This window comes from Lepidochelys kempii, chromosome 2, assembly GCF_965140265.1.
Source record: "Lepidochelys kempii isolate rLepKem1 chromosome 2, rLepKem1.hap2, whole genome shotgun sequence".
NCBI classification, from domain to species: Eukaryota; Metazoa; Chordata; order Testudines; family Cheloniidae; genus Lepidochelys; species Lepidochelys kempii.
This window is the reverse complement of record NC_133257.1, coordinates 118561667-118582465: the sequence shown is the minus strand read 5'-3', so window position 1 is coordinate 118582465 and position 20799 is coordinate 118561667. Positions and strand designations below refer to the sequence as shown.

The following is a 20799-nucleotide window of genomic DNA, read 5'->3' as shown; positions in this document are numbered from 1 at the left end:
TCCATTCCCTGTTGTCCAGTCTCAGCTTTTGGCAGTCAGAAGTTTAGGGACACCCAGAGCATGGAGTTGCGTCCCTGACCATCTTGGCTAGTAGCCATTGATGGCCCTATCATCCATGAACTTAACTAATTCTTTTTTGAACCCAGTTATACATTTGGCCTTTGTAACATCCCGATGGTTGGATATTTATGGTAGAGTACCTGCGGTCTATCACAAAGTTCTGTTACAGCAGGTCATACAGATTTTACTGTAGGTGAAGTTAAAATAATTATGTAGTCTAAATGAAGCAAACATTTGAAGTTCAATACAATACACAAACATGCAATTTTGTACATTTAACACACTTTGTTGTCAGCTGCAATATGATTCAACAATAATGGTTGCACTTGTATATTGCCTTCCATTCTTCTAATCACTCCATATACATTAATTTACGTTAACCACACACTTGTGAATTAGATGTGTAGAAGTATCCTTCAGAGATAATCCTAGATACATGTATTCAGTATGGTCATACATGGGAGCCCCTAGCACATGATGGGTCAAAGTACTGATCAACAATAAAGTAAAGTAATAAAAGCCCCTTTTAAAAAACAAAACACATAAACACAAACAAGGAGAAGATGGAGGAAAGGGGAGCATCAGGAGCATCATAACAAAAATAGGATAGGATGGAAGGGGTGAGCAAAAGGCACCTCCTGTGGGGGAAGCGGAACAGAAGAAATCCTGTGGCTGTTCTTTCACTGCCTATAAAAGTAAGATAACTATCCATTCCCATTTTAGAGATGAGATAACTGAGGCAGAGTGATTTGCTCAGGGACACACACAAGTCTGGCAGAGCCGGGATCAGGACCAGTTCTCCTGATTCTCAGTTATTTGTCTTCACCAGAAGAAAAGCTTTCCTCATGTAATGGCACATATCCTCCCTTGATTCCTGAGCTATACAGTGTCCTTGATCACCAAAGAATATATCATTAGGACCAATAACTTCACACATGACTCATGCTAAATAAATAGATTATCAAACAATATTAAATCAATATGTTTTGTAAAATAAACAGTTTGCTGTCTAAACCTATTAAATCATTTTTTCCTTAAAGTTAAAAGAACTCTGGCCTCATCGAAGTCAGTGGCAAAACATCTCTTAATTCCAATGGGCCAAGATTTCACTCAAAGTGGTAACTGAGATACGCTATATTCAGATTCATGTACATACAAAATATTTTCTGAATCAGAACATTTTTGATATTCCAGACAGATTTTATCAGATGGAAGTAACGAGCTGAGGTACATTAAACTGCATTGCCAGTCATCAGTGGAAGAGTACAATCTCATGGTAGAATCATAAAAATATTTTAATCTATATTCCTGTAAAAGTGTTCCATGTGCATATAATCTCATGTGCAATTGCTCTCTCGTATTTTTTCCTCTTTACATCTAAATCCATGTTTAACTTTTAATTTTCCTTTCAACAGGTAGAGAGAATTGTTGACAAGAGGAAAAACAAGAAGGGAAAAATAGAATATTTGGTGCGATGGAAAGGATATGAGAGCGAAGATGACACCTGGGAACCTGAACAGCACCTTGTAAATTGTGAGGAATATATACATGAATTTAATAGGCGTCACAATGAAAAGCAAAAAGAAAGCACATTAACCAGGACAAACAGGACCTCTCCAAATAATGCCAGAAAACAAATTTCTAGATCTACCAATAGCTCTTTTTCAAAGACGTCACCTAAATCTTTAGTGATTGGCAAAGACCAGGAGTCAAAAAATAATCAATTGTTTACTGCCACCCAGAAGTTCCGGAAAAACAATTCACCATCTCTTTCTGGCAGGAAAAATATGGACCTTGCAAAATCAGGTATCAAAATCCTTGTTCCCAAAAGTCCTATTAAAAGCAGGACAGCAGTTGATGACTTTCAAAATGAAAGCCCTGATAAATTGGACCACATAGAACAGGATCAAGAAGACTCTGTAGCACCAGAAGTGGCAGCAGAAAAACCAGTGGGAGCTTTATTAGGACCTGGTGCAGAGCGTGCTAGGATGGGGAGCAGGCCAAGAATACATCCATTAGTGCCACAGCTACCAGTGCCAGTAACAGCCACAATTGCATCAGCATTAACAATAAATGGAAAAGGTAAGTGTGTACGTTTTTATGTAGATTAGCGTTTTGGCTGGACTCTTTTGTTATTTGTCATATGCAAACAGTTACTTGTTCAGCTGACCTGTATGAGCAGTATATTGATTGATTGAGAGAATAACTGCTGTACTAAACCAAATCTGGAGAATTTCACAATTGCTTTATTTTAAAATAACTGTGACTGCAGAAGCCTTTGAGGGGTTTGCCAGCTTTTGCTTTCTTCACTGAATTCAATTGGAATTTGTGTTTTAAAAATCAACGTAAGATACATCTGTGTTTGACTTGACATTAGTGTACCATTCCCAAAGATTACATCATTGCTTTAAATTTCTCTAAATAGGTGAGTCTCAAATTTGTCATGAATGCTAGGAATATAAATGATGGAAATAGTCACGTAATTTTTAGTAGGGGTTCTTTACAGTGGTTCTCTCTCTTTTGGTTTACATATCTTTTGCCTAACTATTGCTTGGAATAAAGCCATCAGAATGGTATCGTTTAAATAATAATGTTCTTATGGTTGGTTTCTGTGCAAATTTGAGCCGAATGGGCAGATATATGCACTTTCTTTCTGAACTGCATTCTGTCTTGCATTCTGATTAAATTTATCAGTATTTGGCTGTATATTTCACTTTACATTGAAAGTTTATTTAGATTAAAGACCAAATTTACTAATATCTCAATGACCTGCTATGAATTTATTCAAGTGGTTTTACAAAACTTGAAATGCCATAAAAGGACAAACTGCTTTTTAATAATTGAAACCTGTTTAAAAACTTCATGTTCACCCCTTTGGTTTCCCAAATCTTATTCTTTCAAGGGGAAGAGTACACCAAATAACTGTAAACATATTTAGACTCTTCTGTACAATTGTAAATATTCTTCAAAGTGCACTTTTAGGGCTACATTTTCAAAAGTGTAAAATTGCATCTGCAAACGTGATGCAGAGGCCAAAATCTGCAGGTGTACTGTTGAGGCTGGAGGGATGACAAAAATGTTTTGGAAACTAAGAATTGGGCCTCGCAAACGTAGCCGCTACAGGCACAACAGATGGGCACAAAAGAGAGTGTTCTGAGGACTTCGGTTCTGCCTGTAGCTCACGCACATTGTTGATCCTATTCAGATTTTCTGAAAACCCAGGCACAATAGGAAAGCAGTGGGCAGTGAGGAACTCATTCTAGAAGCTGCAGTGTCAGGTCACAAACCAGTCCACTGTTCTTCAGATGAATTAGGGAATCATTTTAATGCACGCTTTGGTGGCAGGACTCTTTAACTCTTGCAGTGCGTGGGCTGAATGTGGAATGTGAACCTCAAAGGACGCAAACAGAAGCTGGAGATAAACATAAGAGGCTTCAACGTATGAAACTTACTGTCAATACGTCGCTGGTGTAGATGAGCTAGATGTGTGTTCACGTGCAATGGTTTTGTGATAACTGATATGGTGAGGAAGTATTGTATGGATGCCCACTGTGAACTGACAAATGTACTCTCTCTTCGGTGTAGTTGCCTCCTAGCATCCAGAGAAAGAACCAGAGGAAACAAGGAACCTTGTCAGGCAAATCACTGGCCACAAATGACAAAACCATTTCCAACATCCAGTCCCTCTAAACTAGTAGTATTGGCAATATAGGGGACAGTACAGTGCCTCCAGTGGAAGTGGAGAGAGGAGAACTGCATAGAGTCTCACAGGAATAGAAATGAAGGATGCTTCAATCATGTAGAGGATAAGTGTCAGGTCCACATACCTGTATATTTGCTAAGGTGTCACTGTTTCTCTCAACTGCTGTTATGCATTTCAGAGGATGTAGATACGCTGGCCAGGCAGTCAACATACTGTCATGTCAACCAGACATCTTCTCAGGAATGTCTTCAGAAGCCCACCTATTAACACTTAGGATTGTGGCACTGTGTGAATGTTCTGGCTCTCCTCTGTTTCTTCACAGGTGCAGATACAGTAGGACAAAAAGGAGTGGGGGGGAAATGGAATGTAGTCAGGAGGACTAAACCATGCGATATTTTCAGAACAAACTTATTATTAGAGCTGGTTGGGAGTTTTTCAGCAAAGCACTTTTTGTTGGAAAATGCCAGATCGTTGAAACTGAAACTGTGGGAAATGGTCGATTTTTAACATATATCTGGTTTCAAAAAGTTTTTGGAAAAAAGTTTCAAATTTGTCAGAATGGGACATTTTGACATTTTTCAAAACAAAAGATTCAATTTTTTCAGTTCAAAACTACTTTTAGTTTTAAAATTTAAGCTAATTATAGTAAAACACTAAATCACTAGGCTGAAATAAAAATAAAATACTTCCAAATTATGGACACACAAGGTTTCGATTGACTTGTACCAAAATAATTTTCAGATTGTCAGTTAATGAAAATCTTCAAGATTTTGACCTTTTGAGATGGGAAAACCATTTACCACCCAGCTCTACTTACCTAATGTACACTGAGAGCACATACCTTGAAACAATGCATGTGCAAGGGAAACCCAGGGCCTAGATCGTTATTATTAATAATTTTATTTATTTGTATTACTGTAGCAGCTAGGATCACTAGTCATGGGTCAGGGCCCCATTGTGCTAGGTGCTGTACAAACACAGAAGAAAAGATGGTCCCTGCGCCAGAGAGCTTATAGTCAAAGAATATGGCAAGAGACAACAGGTGGATACAGACAGATGGGGGAGTGTGAGAAAAGAATGAGACAATATTCGTCAGCATGATAGGCAGTGGTCTCAGAACATATGTTAATAAGTTTTGTGTAGACATCATGGACAAAGGAGAAAGGGATGTGAAGCAGGATAATGAGATACCTTTGTGGGTGTTTATGGGCAGTTCCTCCCAAGCATGAGGGATAGCATGTGAGAAAGCACATGTTTGAAAATGTAATAAGTGCCCAATGGAGGCTGGCATTGTGGGCCAATCCAAAGCAGGAGTCAACATCTCTGTAGCAAGTGAGAGATTATGGGTATGGTGGAGAAAGTCTGTAAAGGGCCTTGAAAGTGAAGACAAATAGCTCCTGTTTGATGCAATAAAGAAGAGAGAGCGGGTGGAGGAATGCAAAAAGGGGTGACGTGATCAAAATGACAAGCTAACAAAATGATCTTTGCAGCAATATTCATAACTTCAGATACAAAAACAATACATGCATTACCAAGAGGATAATCTTATTCAGTAAATCATAACTTTTCCATTGATTGTTTACATGATACACTTTGTACCAGATCTGTTGCAATTGACTAATGGTGGCAATATTAATGATATAACTGGTCATGTTTCAATCACACAGCCTCACACAAGTCCAGAGAAAAGAAAGTTGCAGTAATTGATACGTGAGATGGCGAGAACCTGGATAAGGTTTTAGCTCTGTGGATGGATAGGAAAGGCTGTGCCTTAGAGAGGTTATGCAGAAAGAATCTGCAGGATTTAGACATAGCCTGGATGTGAGAACCTAATGAGAGGTTTGAGTTAAAGATGATGCTTAGGTTAATGGCCTGCCTGACAGGCAGGATGGTGGTGGTGTCCACAGTGATCAAGAAAGGAGGTAGGGTGAAGATTAAGAGCTCTGTTTTAGCCACATTGCACGCTAGCTAATGGGTAGACATTCACAAGCAGATGTTAGAGGAACAGGCCAAGATTTTATTTTGGTCAGAAGGAAACAGGTCTCTAGTAGAGAAGTAGATCTGTGAGTCATCAGCATAGAGGTGGAAGCTGAATTTGTGTTTGTGGATGAGAGTACCCAAAGGTTAAATGTAAAACCAGAAGAGAGGGGGACCAAGGACAGAACCTTGTGGAACCTCCACAGAAAGCTAGAAGGGAGGATGAGGAGGAATCGCTGAAGGACATGCTGAAGGAGCAATTAGTGAGGTAGGAGGAGAGGACAGAGTAGCAGAAGCCAACAGAGGACAAGACTTAAGAAGAAAAACATGATCAAGTCTGTTAAAGACAGCCAATGGGGGTCAAGGAGAAGGAGGATGGAGTACTCATTCTGAATTTTGGTTAGGAAGAGGTCATTAAAGAGTTTGATGAGAGCAGTTTCAGTGGAGTTAAAAGAGCAAAAGTCAAATTGTAGAGGTTGTAGGATGGAATAGAAAGAAAGGAACTCTTTTTTCCCCCTCAGAATATAAACATGCTTGAGTCTCTTCCGTTTTTTTTTAAAGGCAACCCACACTTGACCTCGCTTCCATCTCCAACCTCTTCCCCATCTCCCTTTCATCTCTAAGTTCATTGAACATGCTGTCTACAATTGCTGTCTGGAATCCCTCTCCTCCAATTCACTGAGGAGGTGGGATCCAGTTAAGTAGGAGAAATAGAGTTGTTTAGCCAGGAAAATGGCAGAACGGAAGGAAGAAAGAATGAATTTATAGTGGAGAAAATCAGGCTTGTGACGGCATTTCTGCAGAGATGCTCTGCAATGAGACAGCAGGAGCAGAGGAAGGAGATGTTGGGGGTTTCCTAGGGCTGGGGATTGGCAGGGAGGACCTTGTTGTAGGAAAGGGGCAAAAGGGTGAAGGAGTGTGAATCATGGGAGAGAATCAACATAAAAAAGATCCTTTGCCTTTGAAATTTAGTATGTTCTTTTTCAAAAGGATGATTTGTGGGTTTTGGGTGTTTGCCCCACCCCCAAATTTGAAGTGGATCTGTTCACAGGCATTTTCGTGATATGACACATATAACAACAAAAAAAGATCCTTTGCCTTTGAAATTTAGTATGTTCTTTTTCAAAAGGATGATTTGTGGGTTTTGGGTGTTTGCCCCACCCCCAAATTTGAAGTGGATCTGTTCACAGGCATTTTCGTGTTATGACACATATAACAAAAGAAAAAAGAAAGTAAGTGGTGGTCTTTTTAAAAATCTTCCAATGCTTTTTTGTTGGGTCATCTTTCACTGATACCTTGTCTTAGACTCTCTTTTCTAAGAGCCTGATGAAAGGTCCATACATAGACCTAGTTTGCAAAGCCTAAAGTGTTCAGTTTCAGAGTTAATTCCTTGGAGTTTAGAAATCTGCCTTTAAGTTCCAACACTAGATACATTTATCCAAATTTCCAACTCCTTTCTCCCCCTCCACCCCAAATAAAGTTAGACTTCAAACTGATGGATTTTGTGAAATTCGTTTGCCATTGAAGCCTATAATACTATATTAAAAGTTCTTCATCAGTCTCTACAGAACCTACAAACTCAGAGTTGGCAGGATACACAGGTTTTAGGTATTTCAAAGATCTGGCAGACTTTAGACAGTCAGAGGCCTCAATTCTGTACCATGCTTAGACTGCTAGCATTAACTCATAACTGCAATGTGGTTCTACACTGGGCACATCTGTCCTGAGAAGATCTTCCCTATGTAGGAGGAGTCTTTTTACAGAGTTGCCATAAATCTGCTTCCATGCCAGCCCTTGCTTTTGAAGATGACGTAGGGGTGTATGATCAAAGTGGCATAGGGGCTGATGACATTGGTATAGAAGACTGAATTGGGTGCAAAGCAGCTCCACAATTAAAGGAATATGAAGGATTTTTATCCCTTCCAAATGCTTTTTAAAAAATTGCTACTCTAACTCTGGATTTTTTTTAAAAAATCCATATAAATGCCTGAGCCTTTTTTCAATCCTGCTGAGCTCTTAGCCTCTGATATACTGTAGTAATGAATGCTAGAGACTAATTGGAAGCTGTATGGAAAAATATTTCCTTTTTGTGAGTTTTGAATTTGGCATCTTTCAATTTGTTTGAATACCTCTTGTCCTGTTTACCCTTATTCAAAATACAAGAAGTTTCTGATCTACTTTCTCTCTACCATTCATTATTTTATCTTCTTCTTCTATCTACCTTCTTATTTGTCTCATTTCTAAAATAATCCATTGCAATATTTTCAATTGCTCTTTTATGTAAAGTTTTTCCATACCCCAATAATTCCTATTGTGTCATCTCTGACCAATGGTTTGTGATAGATTCTCCAAATATGTTTTAATCTAGGAGTCAATTCAGAGATCTCACACACAGGACTAGTGTAGAGAGTGTTCAATTTCTGTATGCCATCTAATGCTGCTATAACCTTTTTGAGGTGGGGTAACCAATACTGAACACAGTGTTCCAAGTGAGGGCATACCATTGATTTATTGTCATATTTTCCATATCAATCTCCATCACAATCCATATGGAATCATAGAAATGTAGGACTGGAAGGCACCTCAGTCAGTTATCTTATACATCCCTTCATGCTGAGATAGAATTACATATACCTAGACTATCCCTAATAGGTATGTGTCTAACTTCTAAGTGGAGTAACAAGCTGAGTGGATGTGGGGGAAGCAGTAGACATGATCTATGTAGACCTTGTATTTTGTTTGCTTTTTTTTGACGGCTGTTGCATATTGAGTAGAAGTATTGATTGAATTGTCTAGTTGTTTTCCAGAATAGAGAGTTAATTTAGAATCTAAAAAGGTATATGAGTAATTCAAATTATTTCCTCCATTGTGCATTACTTTTTATTTAACATTCAATTTCATCTTCCATTATGTTGCTCACCCACCTAGCCCGGGTAAGTTCTTCTGAATTTTTTAACAGTATTCTCCAATCTTAAGTAACCTAAGTAAGGCTGACCTCAGTAGGCTGACCTTGCGGTAGGCTGACCTTGTCTTCACTATATTTTTACTTCAGGATAGTTCACATAGCTACCCTGAAGTAAAAACCACACCTTTTTAGCAGTGAATACAAAACACGAATTGTAACATCTGGATTATAGCATATGCAACAGTTAAAAACTTTTTACAAATAAAATTAGAATTTGCAGAATGCAGCAACATTTGTGGAGAGCCTAAAATCACAGAACCTATATATGATCTTAGGTCAGTATGTATTGATTTTGCAACGCCTTTTGCTTTACTGAGTCATTGCCATCTCCCTCAAGTAAAATGCTCAGACAGCAACCCATTTCCTGTCAGGCTGTGCAGGAAGTATGGACATTACAGAGTAATAAAGAAGCAGGAAGTTTCATTAAGTTCTGCTAAAGAAAAATATCTCAGCAGCTATCTATAAAACATAAGTCAATTTAAAAGTGTTCTAAGCTATTATCATACCATTTGGTTTAAAACTACTTGCTTGTGGATGTTCTTCACAATTAGAATTTTTAGTTCTGTTTTAAAATAGCTGTATTCATTTTTATGAAGAAGGTGGGCAACTTTTCCTCAGCCTCTCTAAACTCAACTGAACAGATTTTCTTTACATCTTCCATTACTATTCACTATGGCTGGGACTACGCACAGATAAATTACCTGGGAAGATTGAATTTGCAGCCACTGCGAGTTGTCCTGAATAACTTTCTTCATATTTATTTGACTGAAAAAAAATCATCTTTTTTGATTGACAGTCCACTTTCCATGGCTTTGGGCATAGGTGTAACCTTCTAGGTACCTCATTCACATACAAGAATCAGGATGCAAATTTTTTAAAATTTAAAATTATCTCCCAAAGTTGCTTCTACAAAGTATGTTGTAATGTTATTTATGGTGAATCTGAATTCAGACATAGCCAAATACTCAGATTACTGGACAAGACAAACAGTCCCTAGCAAAGCAAGTAGGTGAAAGAGAGATTTGCAGTGATGTTGATGCATTAACGCTTCCTGAGAGCTATTTTAATTTTTGCTTTCCAGAGGTTGTAACAGGAATTTGTCTACTATAAAAACAAATATCTTTGGAAAGAGTAAGCCATTCTATAGCCTGAAAGGAGCCAAAGTGGGTATTCCCCCATTTATAGCTAGAGCCCGCGTGGATACAAAATTTGTATCCACATTCGATCTGTGATCCACAAACGGTCCACGGAAAGCCACAAATTTTCAGGGCTCTACATATAAAATTTGGATCTGTATCCATCCAGAATCAGCAAACATGGTTCACGAATATAAAGTGGATAGCCGCAGATTTGCAGAGCTCTATGGATAGCTTCAACGTCTCCGACTCAAGGAATATTTCCAATACACCTCTGAACAACATACTAACCCACAGAGACCTTCCTACCAAGACTACAAAAAGGATTCTGGGTAGACTCCTCCTGAAGGTCGAAACAACAGACTGGACTTCTACATAGAGTGCTTCCGCCGACGTGCACAGGCTGAAATTGTGGCAAAGCAACATCACTTGCCCCATAACCTCAGTTGTGCAGAACACAATGCCATCCACAGCCTCAGAAACAACTCTGACATCATAATCAAAAAGGCTGACAAAGGAGGTGCTGTCATCATGAATAGGTCGGAATATGAACAAGAGGCTGCTAGGCAGCTCTCCAACACCACTTTGTACAAGCCATTACCCTCTGATCCCACTGAGAGTTATCAAAAGAAACTACAGCATCTGCTCAAGAAACTCCCTGAAAAAGCACAAGAACAAATCCGCCCAGACACACCCCTGGAACCCCGACCAGGAATATTCTGTCTGCTACCCAAGATCCATAAACCTGGAAATCCTGGACGCCCCATCATCTCAGGCATTGGCACCCTGACAGCAGGATTCTCTGGCTGTGTATACTCCCTCCTCAGGCCCTACGCTCCCAGCTATCTTCGAGACACCACTGACTTCCTGAGGAAACTACAATCCATTGGTGATCTTCCTGAAAACACCATCCTGGCCACTACGGATGTAGAAGCCCTCTACACCAACATTCCACATAAAGATGGACTACAAGCCGTCAGGAACAGTATCCCCGATAATGTCACGGCAAACCTGGTGGCTGAACTTTGTGACTTTGTCCTCACCCATAACTATTTCACATTTGGGGACAATGTATACTTTCAAATCAGCAGCACTGCTATGGGTACCCGCATGGCCCCACAGTATGCCAACCTTTTTATGGCTGACTTAGAACAACGCTTCCTCAGCTGTCCTCCCCTAATGCCCCTACTTTACTTGCGCTACATTGATGACATCATCATCATCTGGACCCATGGAAAAGAAGCCCATGAATTCAACAGTTTCCATCCCACCATCAACCTCAGCCTGGACCAGTCCACACAAGAGATCCACTTCCTGGACACTACGGTGCTAATAAGCAATGGTCATATAAACACCACCCTATACCGGAAACCTACTGACTGCTATTCCTACCTATATGTCTCCAGCTTTCATCCAGACCACACCACACGATCCATTGTCTACAGCTAAGCTCTACGATACAACCGCATTTGCTGCAACCCCTGAGACAGAGACAAACACCTACAAGATCTCTATCAAGTATTCTTACAACTACAATACCCACCTGCTGAAGTGAAGAAACCGATTGACAGAGCCAGAAGAGTACCCAGAAGTCACCTACTACAGGACAGGCCCAACAAAGAAAATAACAATGCCACTAGCCATCACCTTCAGCCCCAAACTAAAACCTCTCCAACACATCATCAAGGATCTACAACCTATCCTGAAGGACGATCCATCACTCTCACAGATCTTGGGAGACAGGCCAGTCCTTGCTTACAGACAGCACCAATCTGAAGCAAATACTCACCAGCAACCACACACCACACAACAGAACCACTAACCCAGGAACCTATCCTTGCAACAAAGCCAGTTGCCAACTATGTCCACATATCTATTCAGGGGACATAATCATAGGACCTAATCACATCAGCCACGCTATCAGAGGCTCGTTCACCTGCACATCTACCAATGTGATATATGCCATCATGTGCCAGCAATGCCCCTCTGCCATGTACATTGGCCAAACTGGACAATCTCTACATAAAAGAATAAATGGACGCAAATCAGACGTCAAGAATTATAACATTCAAAACCAGTCGGAGAACACTTCAATCTCTTTGGTCACTCGATTACAGATCTAAAAGTGGCAATACTTCAACAAAAAACCTTCAAAAACAGACTCCAACGAGAGACTGCTGAATTGGAATTAATTTGCAAACTGGGTACAATTAAGTTAGGCTTGAATAGAGACTGGGAGTGGATGTGTCATTACACAAAGTAAAACTATTTCCCCATGTTTATTCCCCCCCTCCACTCCCCACTGTTCCTCAGATGTTCTTGTCAACTGCTGGAAATGGCCCACCTTGATTATCACTACAAAGAGGTTTCTCCCCTCCCTCTTCCCCCCCCCCCCCTCGCTCTCCTGCTGGTAATAGCTCACCTTAAGTGATCACTCTCTTGTTACAGTGTGTATGGTAACACCCATTGTTTCATGTTCTCTATGTATATAAATCTCCCCACTGTATTTTCCACTGAATGCATCTGATGAAGTGAGCTGTAGCTCACGAAAGCTTATGCTCAAATAAATTTGTTAGTCTCTAAAGTGCCACAAGTACTCCTTTTCTTTTTGCGAATACAGACTAACACGACTGCTACTCTGAAATCTGATTCCCCCACATTGTTTCCCCAAGGAGCCTTATCTTTGGCATTGTTTCATTTTCTATCGGTTTCTCCCTTTACAAACTCCTTTGGTTTACCTGGGCATTGAGGCAGGTTAATATAAACTGATAACCTGGTGGACATATAATAGTTATTTAAAATAAAAAAAAGCTACACAACTCCCATATTCTCCGCCTCCTATATTAGAAGAACTATAATACATGAACATTTTTATTCCAAGTTTTCCAATTAGTGACACTGCCCCTTGGAATATATAGAACTCTCAGTAATCCAATCAGTGAAAAGGTCTGTAAGTCAACTTTTCCTCCTTCATCACAATAAAACTGCTTAATTAATCTGGTAATTTGATTAATACTGTCACTTAACTGTGCCTGACTAATGTGAATGGGCTCTAAGGTACCAGTAAATTGCAAGCACAACAACATTGTTATATCAATTGTAGAGTTTTATAACAACTTCTGTTTTTTGCAGAACCTAAGCTTTAATTAAAACAAATGCACAATAAGAAATAAACTTACAGACCTCCCTAACTCTTCCTCCCACACTGCAGAAAGCCTTCAAACAATCGAAGTTAGCTATTCAAAAGATTGGAGTATAATTCAATAATATCTGAAAATATCTGGGAATACCTCTGAAGTGAGGGACAAGCAAAAGTACATAGTGGTCTGGTTACTAATAGAGAAAAGGGTGTGAAAAGCATAACAGCTGTTAGACAAAAGGAATTCAATACGCTATAAAGCTAGTAACCTGTTGTCAAGGTTCCTCCCCCACTCTGAACTCTAGGGTACAGATGTGGGGACCTGCATGAAAACCTCCTAAGCTTACTTTTACCAGCTTAGGTCAAAACTTCCCCAAGGTACAAATTAATTTTATCCTTTGTCCTTGGAATATCCACTGCCACCACCAAACCCTAACTGGGTTTACTGGAAAACGTAGTTTGGACATGTCTTTCCCCCCAAAATCCTCCCAACCCTTGCACCCCACTTCCTGGGAAAGGTTTGGTAAAAATTCTCACCAATTTGCATAGGTGACCACAGACCCAAACTCTTGGATCTGAGAACAATGAAAAAGCATTCAGTTTTCTTACAAGAAGACTTTTAATAGAAATAGAAGTAAATAGAAGTAAAGGAATCACCTTTGTAAAATCAGGATGGTAGATACCTTACAGGGTAATTAGATTCAAAATATTGAGAATCCCTCTAGGCAAAACCTTAAGTTACAAAAAAGACACACAGACAGAAATAGTCATTCTATTCAGCACAGTTCCTTTCTCAGCCATTTAAAGAAATCATAATCTAACACATACCTAGCTAGATTACTTACTAAAAGTTCTAAGATTCCATTCCTGTTCTATCCCTAGCAAAAGCAGCATACCGACAGACACAGACCCTTTGTTTCTCTCCCTCCTCCCAGCTTTTGAAAGTACCTTGTCTCCTCATTGGTCATTTCGGTCAGGTGCCAGCGAGGTTACCTTTAGCTTCTTAACCCTTTACAGGTGAGAGGAGTTTTCCTCCGGCCAGGAGGGATTTTAAAGGGGTTTACCCTTCCCTTTATATTTATGACACCTGTAAAATGATACCGTTAATAATTATAATATCTCATATTGAAAGAAAATGGTAACTACTATAGATACTCGTTAAATACTTAACCATCATTGATATACGGATGAAGACACTAAAATTCTGCTTGAAAGGGAGAAAGAAGAAATGAGAACTGCAATTAAAACTATTCAAGTAAAACATGAAGTCTAGATGGCCTACCGATAAAGTTTTATGAAGTATACATAAACATATTAGCCTATATTTCTCTTAAGTTTACAAAAAGACTTGAAAAGATTAAACACTCGAACATTCAGAAAAACTTTAATAATATTATTAAATTATTAAAACAGGTGGAAAACTTCTATGTATTGTTAAACAGACCCAAATACTTGCTAAATGTAGACACTAAAATATTAGCCAAAATTAGTGCAGCAAGGCCTCTAAAGACAAAGCCAGTACATTCACACCAAGCTTATTTTACACAGGCCATTCCAAAATACATCATTTGTGAAGAATTTATGATGATATAACTGAAAATCTAGGCAAAATGGTGTCTCATACTATTGTCAGATTAGACACAGAAAAAACATTTGACTTGGAGTCATGGAGTTTTCTCTTTAAAGTATCAAAACATGTGGGCCTATTTTCAAGTCCAGGAAGTCTAAAGCTAACTTCCTAAATTCATATTTTGGCATGCAAATAAGGGATATGACTTTCATAAATCCTGGACACCCAACAGTTCCCACTGAAGCCTTTTTCTAAAAAGGGAATATATATATATTTTTTAAATGGTCCTAAAGACGTATCTGTCTATCTAGTGTTTTATACTCATAAGTATTTGAGAATAGTGTAAATAAATTAAGCACTTAAAATATAATAATCAAAAACAGAGTTCTGAATAAATGACAAAGGATAGCAATAATTAAAATGTGAAAGCTTTCCAAATTATTAATTTGCTACAGAATATGCCCTGTCAAGTATTAGGAAAATATTTTAAGCAAAATAAATGAACTATTTAAACTTATGTGAAAAGGGAAAACCTCCATATAAAACTATTCAGGTTAATATTTACATTTACATATGTAGGCATAGGGATTTCTAGTTTTATTTTACTGGGCCTCTGATTTACAGTACATTATAATGTGGTATTCTCCCCCTCAGGTGTACATTGAACACACATTGCTCTCAAATTATTTATATAATAACTATAACCTATCTAGAAAGTAATATTGATCTCAGTTGAATCAGGATTTCATCACCATATTTAAAATATTCAAAATGTTAGTGAAGCCAAAAAGAGAGACGGGGTGGGTGAGATAATATCTTGTAAATTGTTTCTCTCACCAACAGAAGTTGGTCCAATAAAAGATATTATCTTACTCACCTTGTCTCTCTAATATCCCGGGACCAACATAGCTACAACAATACCGCATCATGAAGCCAAAAAACAAACAGGTACAAATCATAGGCTATGAAATAGGCTCACTGGTATGATGTGTTCCTACGTGATAATGCAATACAAAATACTAGATTTGGCATAGATTATTAAAATAGAATTAGCAAAAATTAAGAAGAAAACCTCTAAGACTCATATCATGTGCCATATAAAGGCAAATACATTCTGCCACTTGATATGAGGATGCATGTATATCCAGAAGTTCTGGATACAGTTCTTAAGTGTACTAACAGATGTAATGGTAATTGAAATGCCAGCTACACATACAAAACTATGTATGCTGAATAAAAGGAAGGAGAAATTATGGACCTGGTTCAGGTAATATTTTAAGCATGTATTTCACCCTAAATTTTTAGATTTGATTTATATATATTTATTTTAAAATGAGATGATTATGCCATTGAAAAAAATTCTGCACTTGATGAAATATGTACTTTGCATAATTATTATGCTATTAAACAACTTCTATGTTATGTGTACAGTAACTCCTCACTTAACATCCTCCTGCTTAACATTGTTTCAATGGTACTTCCCTGCTCCATTAAGGAACAGGCTTGTTTAAAGTTATGCAATGCTTCCTTATAACGTTGTTCCTTCTCTGTCCACTGCTTGTAGGATTCTGTGGAAGAGCAACGACTTTACAAGGGAGAATTGCACAACTTCCTCTTCTCCTCCTCCTCCCCCCCCCCCCAGCACTTCCCCTGCTGCCAAACAGCTGTTTGGTGGTGCTTAGGACTTTCTGGGATGGGTGGGGGAGGAGTGGGGATGCAGCACGCTCGGAGAAGGAGGCGGCGAGGCACTTGCTGGGGGAACTTCGCTGCTGGTGGGTGCAGAGCACTTGTTAATTTTTCACTGTCAATTGGGACTGAACTGTGCCAGCGTTCAGGAGGCTGGAGGGGAGCGGGGAAGAGCTTCACAAACATCATTGTTGAGTATAGTATTAAATTGTTTGTTTAAAACTGTTTAAAACTTACACTGTTTATGTATATTATGCCTTTTGTGTGGCAAAAAACATTTCCTTGGAACCTTACCCCTCCCCCCATTTACATTAAATCTGTAAATTTAAATTGAATTCGTTTAACATTGTTTCGCTTAAAGTTGCATTTTTCAGGAACATAACTACAATGTTAAGTGAGGAGTTACTGTAAAGTATTTTGTAAACATCTAATAAACCATGGACCTTTTCTTTAATGATTCAGGTGTCAGCTACTAACCACCTAATTAAATTTAATCTTATTCAATCAGAAGGTTACGTTTCAATCAGCACAATACTAATGAAGTACAAAAAGAGAACAGACACCCTTTAAGTAAGATTCTGTTGTGTCAGGGAAGTAGGGTGGTTCTTAGTATAACTGATATAACTATAGGTTTCAGAGTAGCAGCCGTGTTAGTCTGTATCCGCAAAAAGAAAAGGAGTACTTGTGACACCTTAGAGACTAACCAATTTATTTGAGCATAAGCTTTCATGAGCTACAGCTCACTTCATCGGATGCATGCAGTGGAAAATACAGTGGGGAGATTTATATACACAGAGAACATGAAACAATGGGTGTTACCGTACACACTGTAACTGTTTTTCATGTTCTCTGTGTATATAAATCTCCCCACTGTATTTTCCACTGAATGTATCCAATGAAGTGAGCTGTAGCTCACGAAAGCTTATGCTCAAATAAATTGGTTAGTCTCTAAGGTGCCACAAGTCCTCCTTTTTTTTTTTTTCCTTCTTTTTGGTATAACTATAACTCGGGGGTGTAGAAAATCTGATCTAACCCCCAGTGTAAAGAGCGCTATGTGGACGGGAGGCCTTCTCCAGTCGACATAGCTACTAGTTCTTAGGAAGGTGGATTACCTATGCCGACGGGAGAAGTTCTCCTATCAGGGTATGTAGCATCTTCGCTAAGAATTACAGTGGTGCCGCTGCACTGCTGTAAGTGTCAACAAGCCCTTATTTTCTTCATTTGTAAAATAAGGACATTACTTTATTTGGAACGTTGTATAGATATTGAAATGGTTTTCATCTTCAAAGTGACTTGCAGAGTATTAAAGTGAATTTTAGGTTATTCTCTTCTGTGAAAAGTCAGAGGAAAAACTTTTGAGTGGGGTGTGGGGGGAGAAGAAACATGAAAATTCACTAGTATGCCATCATCCAGTATCCTCCAAACTCCTGACTTATTTGAGTAATTGTGCTGAGGAGGAGGTGGGGAAATGTGCTTATTGTTCTTCCTTTCCTTTCTCCAGTCGTGACTTTCTCTTCACCAATTTAACTGCAAGCTCCCCAGCTGGCCATCGGTAGTGGTTGCCTCTCATCCTTGTCAGGGACCAATTGAGAGGGTGAAGCTGGGAAATGGCTGCCTGCAGCTTGCAATCAACAGCCAGTGGGAGACTTTGGAGTAATCAGAAGTGTCGGACTGGAAGGGACCTCAATAGGTCATCTAAGCAAGACCCTGCTCTGAGGCAGGACTAAGTATTATTCTAGACCATCCCTGACGGGTGTTTGTCCAACCTTTTCTTAAAAACCTCCAATGACAGAGATTCCACAACCTCCCTAAGGTAATTTGTTCCAGTACCCTTATAGGTAGGAAGGGTTTTTTTTCCTAATGTCTAACCTAAACCTCCCTTACTGAAATGTAAGCCTATTACTTCATGTCCTGTCTTTAGTGGATAAGGAGAAGAATTTTTCACCCTCTTCATGATAACAACCAGTTACGTACTTGAAGACTGTTATCATGTCCCCCATCGGTGTTCTCTTCTCCAGATTAAAACCCATTTTTTTCAGTTTCCTTGGATATAATGTTTTCTTGGACTTTAATAATTTTTGTTGCTCTCCTCTGGACTTTCTCTAATTTATCCTAATCTTCTCAGAACTTAACCCAGTACTCCAGTTGAGGCCTTATTGGTGCTGAGTAGAGTGGGAGAATTACTTTTCGTGTCTTGCTTGCAATACTCCTGCAAATTCATTCCACAATGATGTTCACTTTTTTACAATAGTATTACCTTATTGACTCATATTTAGTTTGTGATCCACTGTAACCCCCAAATCCTTTTCTGGCATACTCCTTCATAGGAAGTCATTTCCCATTTTGTATGTGTACAATTGATGATTCTGTCCAAAGTGTAGTACTTTGCATTTGTCCTTATTGATTTTCATCCTATTTATTTTAGACCATTTCTCCAGTTTAAGAACCGTTTGAATTCTAATCCTGTTCAACAAAGCTCTTGCAACCCCTCCCATCTTGGTATCATTCACAAACTTTATAAGTGTACTCTCTCTGACGTTATCCAGATTGTTTATGAAGATACTGAATAAAACCAGACCCAGGACAATCCCTGCAGGACCCCGCTCAATATCCCTTCCACCTTGACTGTAAATTATCAATAACTACTCTGAGTATGGATTTCCAACCTGTTATATACCCACCTTATTGTAGGTTCATCTAGGCTATATTTCCCTACTTTGGTTATGAGAAGGTCATGTGAGACAGTATCAAAAGCCTTACTAAAGTCAAGATATAGCTCATCTACTTCTTCCCCACATCCAGAAGGCATGAGATCTCCAGCATATGTATCCCACCAAAGTGAATACATATAACATATTTAGCATGTAACAACACACTTTTTCTCTCCACACATTACAAATAGATGAACTAGAAAACAGGATGAGTTACTTACTCCTTTAGTTTGATATGGAGGTTTGTAACAGACCTTCACCAGAACCCCCCTTGTGTTTTGCTAGCCAGCACATTGATCCACGTGTATTAAAGATTCTGCAGTTCTGAGTTAACTCTAAGTGGATAATGATGTCTAAAGCTATGTCTGCACCACAGCAGCGCAGCTGCAGCGCTGTAGTGCTTCTTGTGAAGACACTCTAAGCCGATGGGGAGAGCTGTACCATCGGCTTAACTCTTGCCTCCCTGAGAGGCAGTAGCTATGATGGTGGGAGAAGCTCTCCTGCTGACATACCGCTGTCCACACTGGTGCGTACGTCGGTATAACTTATGTCGCTCTGGGGTGTGGATTATTCACACTCCTGAGCTACGTAAGTTATACCGAAGTAATTAATAGTGTAGATGTAGTCATAGTCACTTAGGCACACTTGAAAATTTTACTACAAATCCTCAATCCTTATTCCGGCAAAACTCCTAATGGCACAGGTGTGAGTTTTGTCTGTAAGGAGTGCAGGATTCACATTATAATTACTTTCTTTTTCTCTTTATACGTTTATTTAGAAAATGAGGAGGGAGGAGGAGTAGGTTGGTTTTGTGGATTGATTGAGGTCATTGAAATGATGGATGTTGAAATTTCTTATAGCACAAGTGTGAATTTTGTTGATTTAATCATTCATCACCATCATAGAAACTGAGGATTCTTTGTACAAGTCTCCTTGTGGCTGCAGATGTGTTATATCACATGATTTGTGATTACAACTTTTTGACCATCTTTAATTGTGTAGTGTATCACAAACAGAAATTATTTGAATTAACACTGAATTAACTTAGCATGCCTTCATATAAAAATATAAACAGGAGATTCTTAAATTATTTGTAAATATTAGAACTATGCACATTCTTCAAGCTGAAATGGTAAAAATACTTGGTATATGTGGGAGTTCCTTACAATTTTAATGATGTGTTGTATGTGGGTAAAATGGGAGGATGACTCACTTGCAGTGCACTGCATTATACTTTTGTGTGATAAATGAATCTCTTTGTGTCAACAAAGGTGGATATATGTGACTTTTTAAAAAAAATTAAAAATAGACTGCTTCCTGCTGGATTTAATAGACGTTACACTATCTCATGGAAGTGGTAAAGATTGTTGAACAGGGTCCGGAGCGTTTGACGTCCTGAAACAATTTGATTTCCTTTTGAAATTAAATGTTTTCCCTGTGTGTAGTAATAGCATTTTCTTCAGGAAGACCGTCATGGCATGTTTGTATCCATTTTCTATACTTGGCAATACCCACAGGTTAAAATGACGTTAGATCTAATGGGAATACTATGAAAACAAGGTGAAAGTTATCAACATTCATGTTCATGCAGCAAAGTAATTTGCACAGTATTATTCCTAACGTACAGGGATAGGTTATTTTTTGTTTTTTCCTCTCTTCTGTTGCACTGGTGCAAGTGTAAAAAGTTGCACCTGATGAGAAACACAACTTTGACTAGCCTTAGGTCGTGAAATTCCCAGCCATGAAATACTTTTCATGGACCATGAAAATCTGGTTTCCCCTTGTGAAATCTGGTCTTTTGTGTGCTCTTACCCTATACTATACAGATTTCACAGGGGAGACCAGCATTTCT

General features: G+C 38.8%; 1 protein-coding gene across 2 annotated transcripts in view; it reads left to right on the top strand.

The window, feature by feature from the left end:
* CDYL (chromodomain Y like) overlaps window positions 1-20799 on the top strand; it is a 191945-nt gene that overhangs the window by 99285 nt on the left and 71861 nt on the right. For both annotated transcript variants that reach the window (XM_073332144.1, XM_073332143.1), the window contains exon 2: window positions 1476-2142. In XM_073332144.1, coding sequence (XP_073188245.1) covers window positions 1476-2142 — 667 coding nt within the window. The remainder of the gene's footprint in view (window positions 1-1475; window positions 2143-20799) is intronic.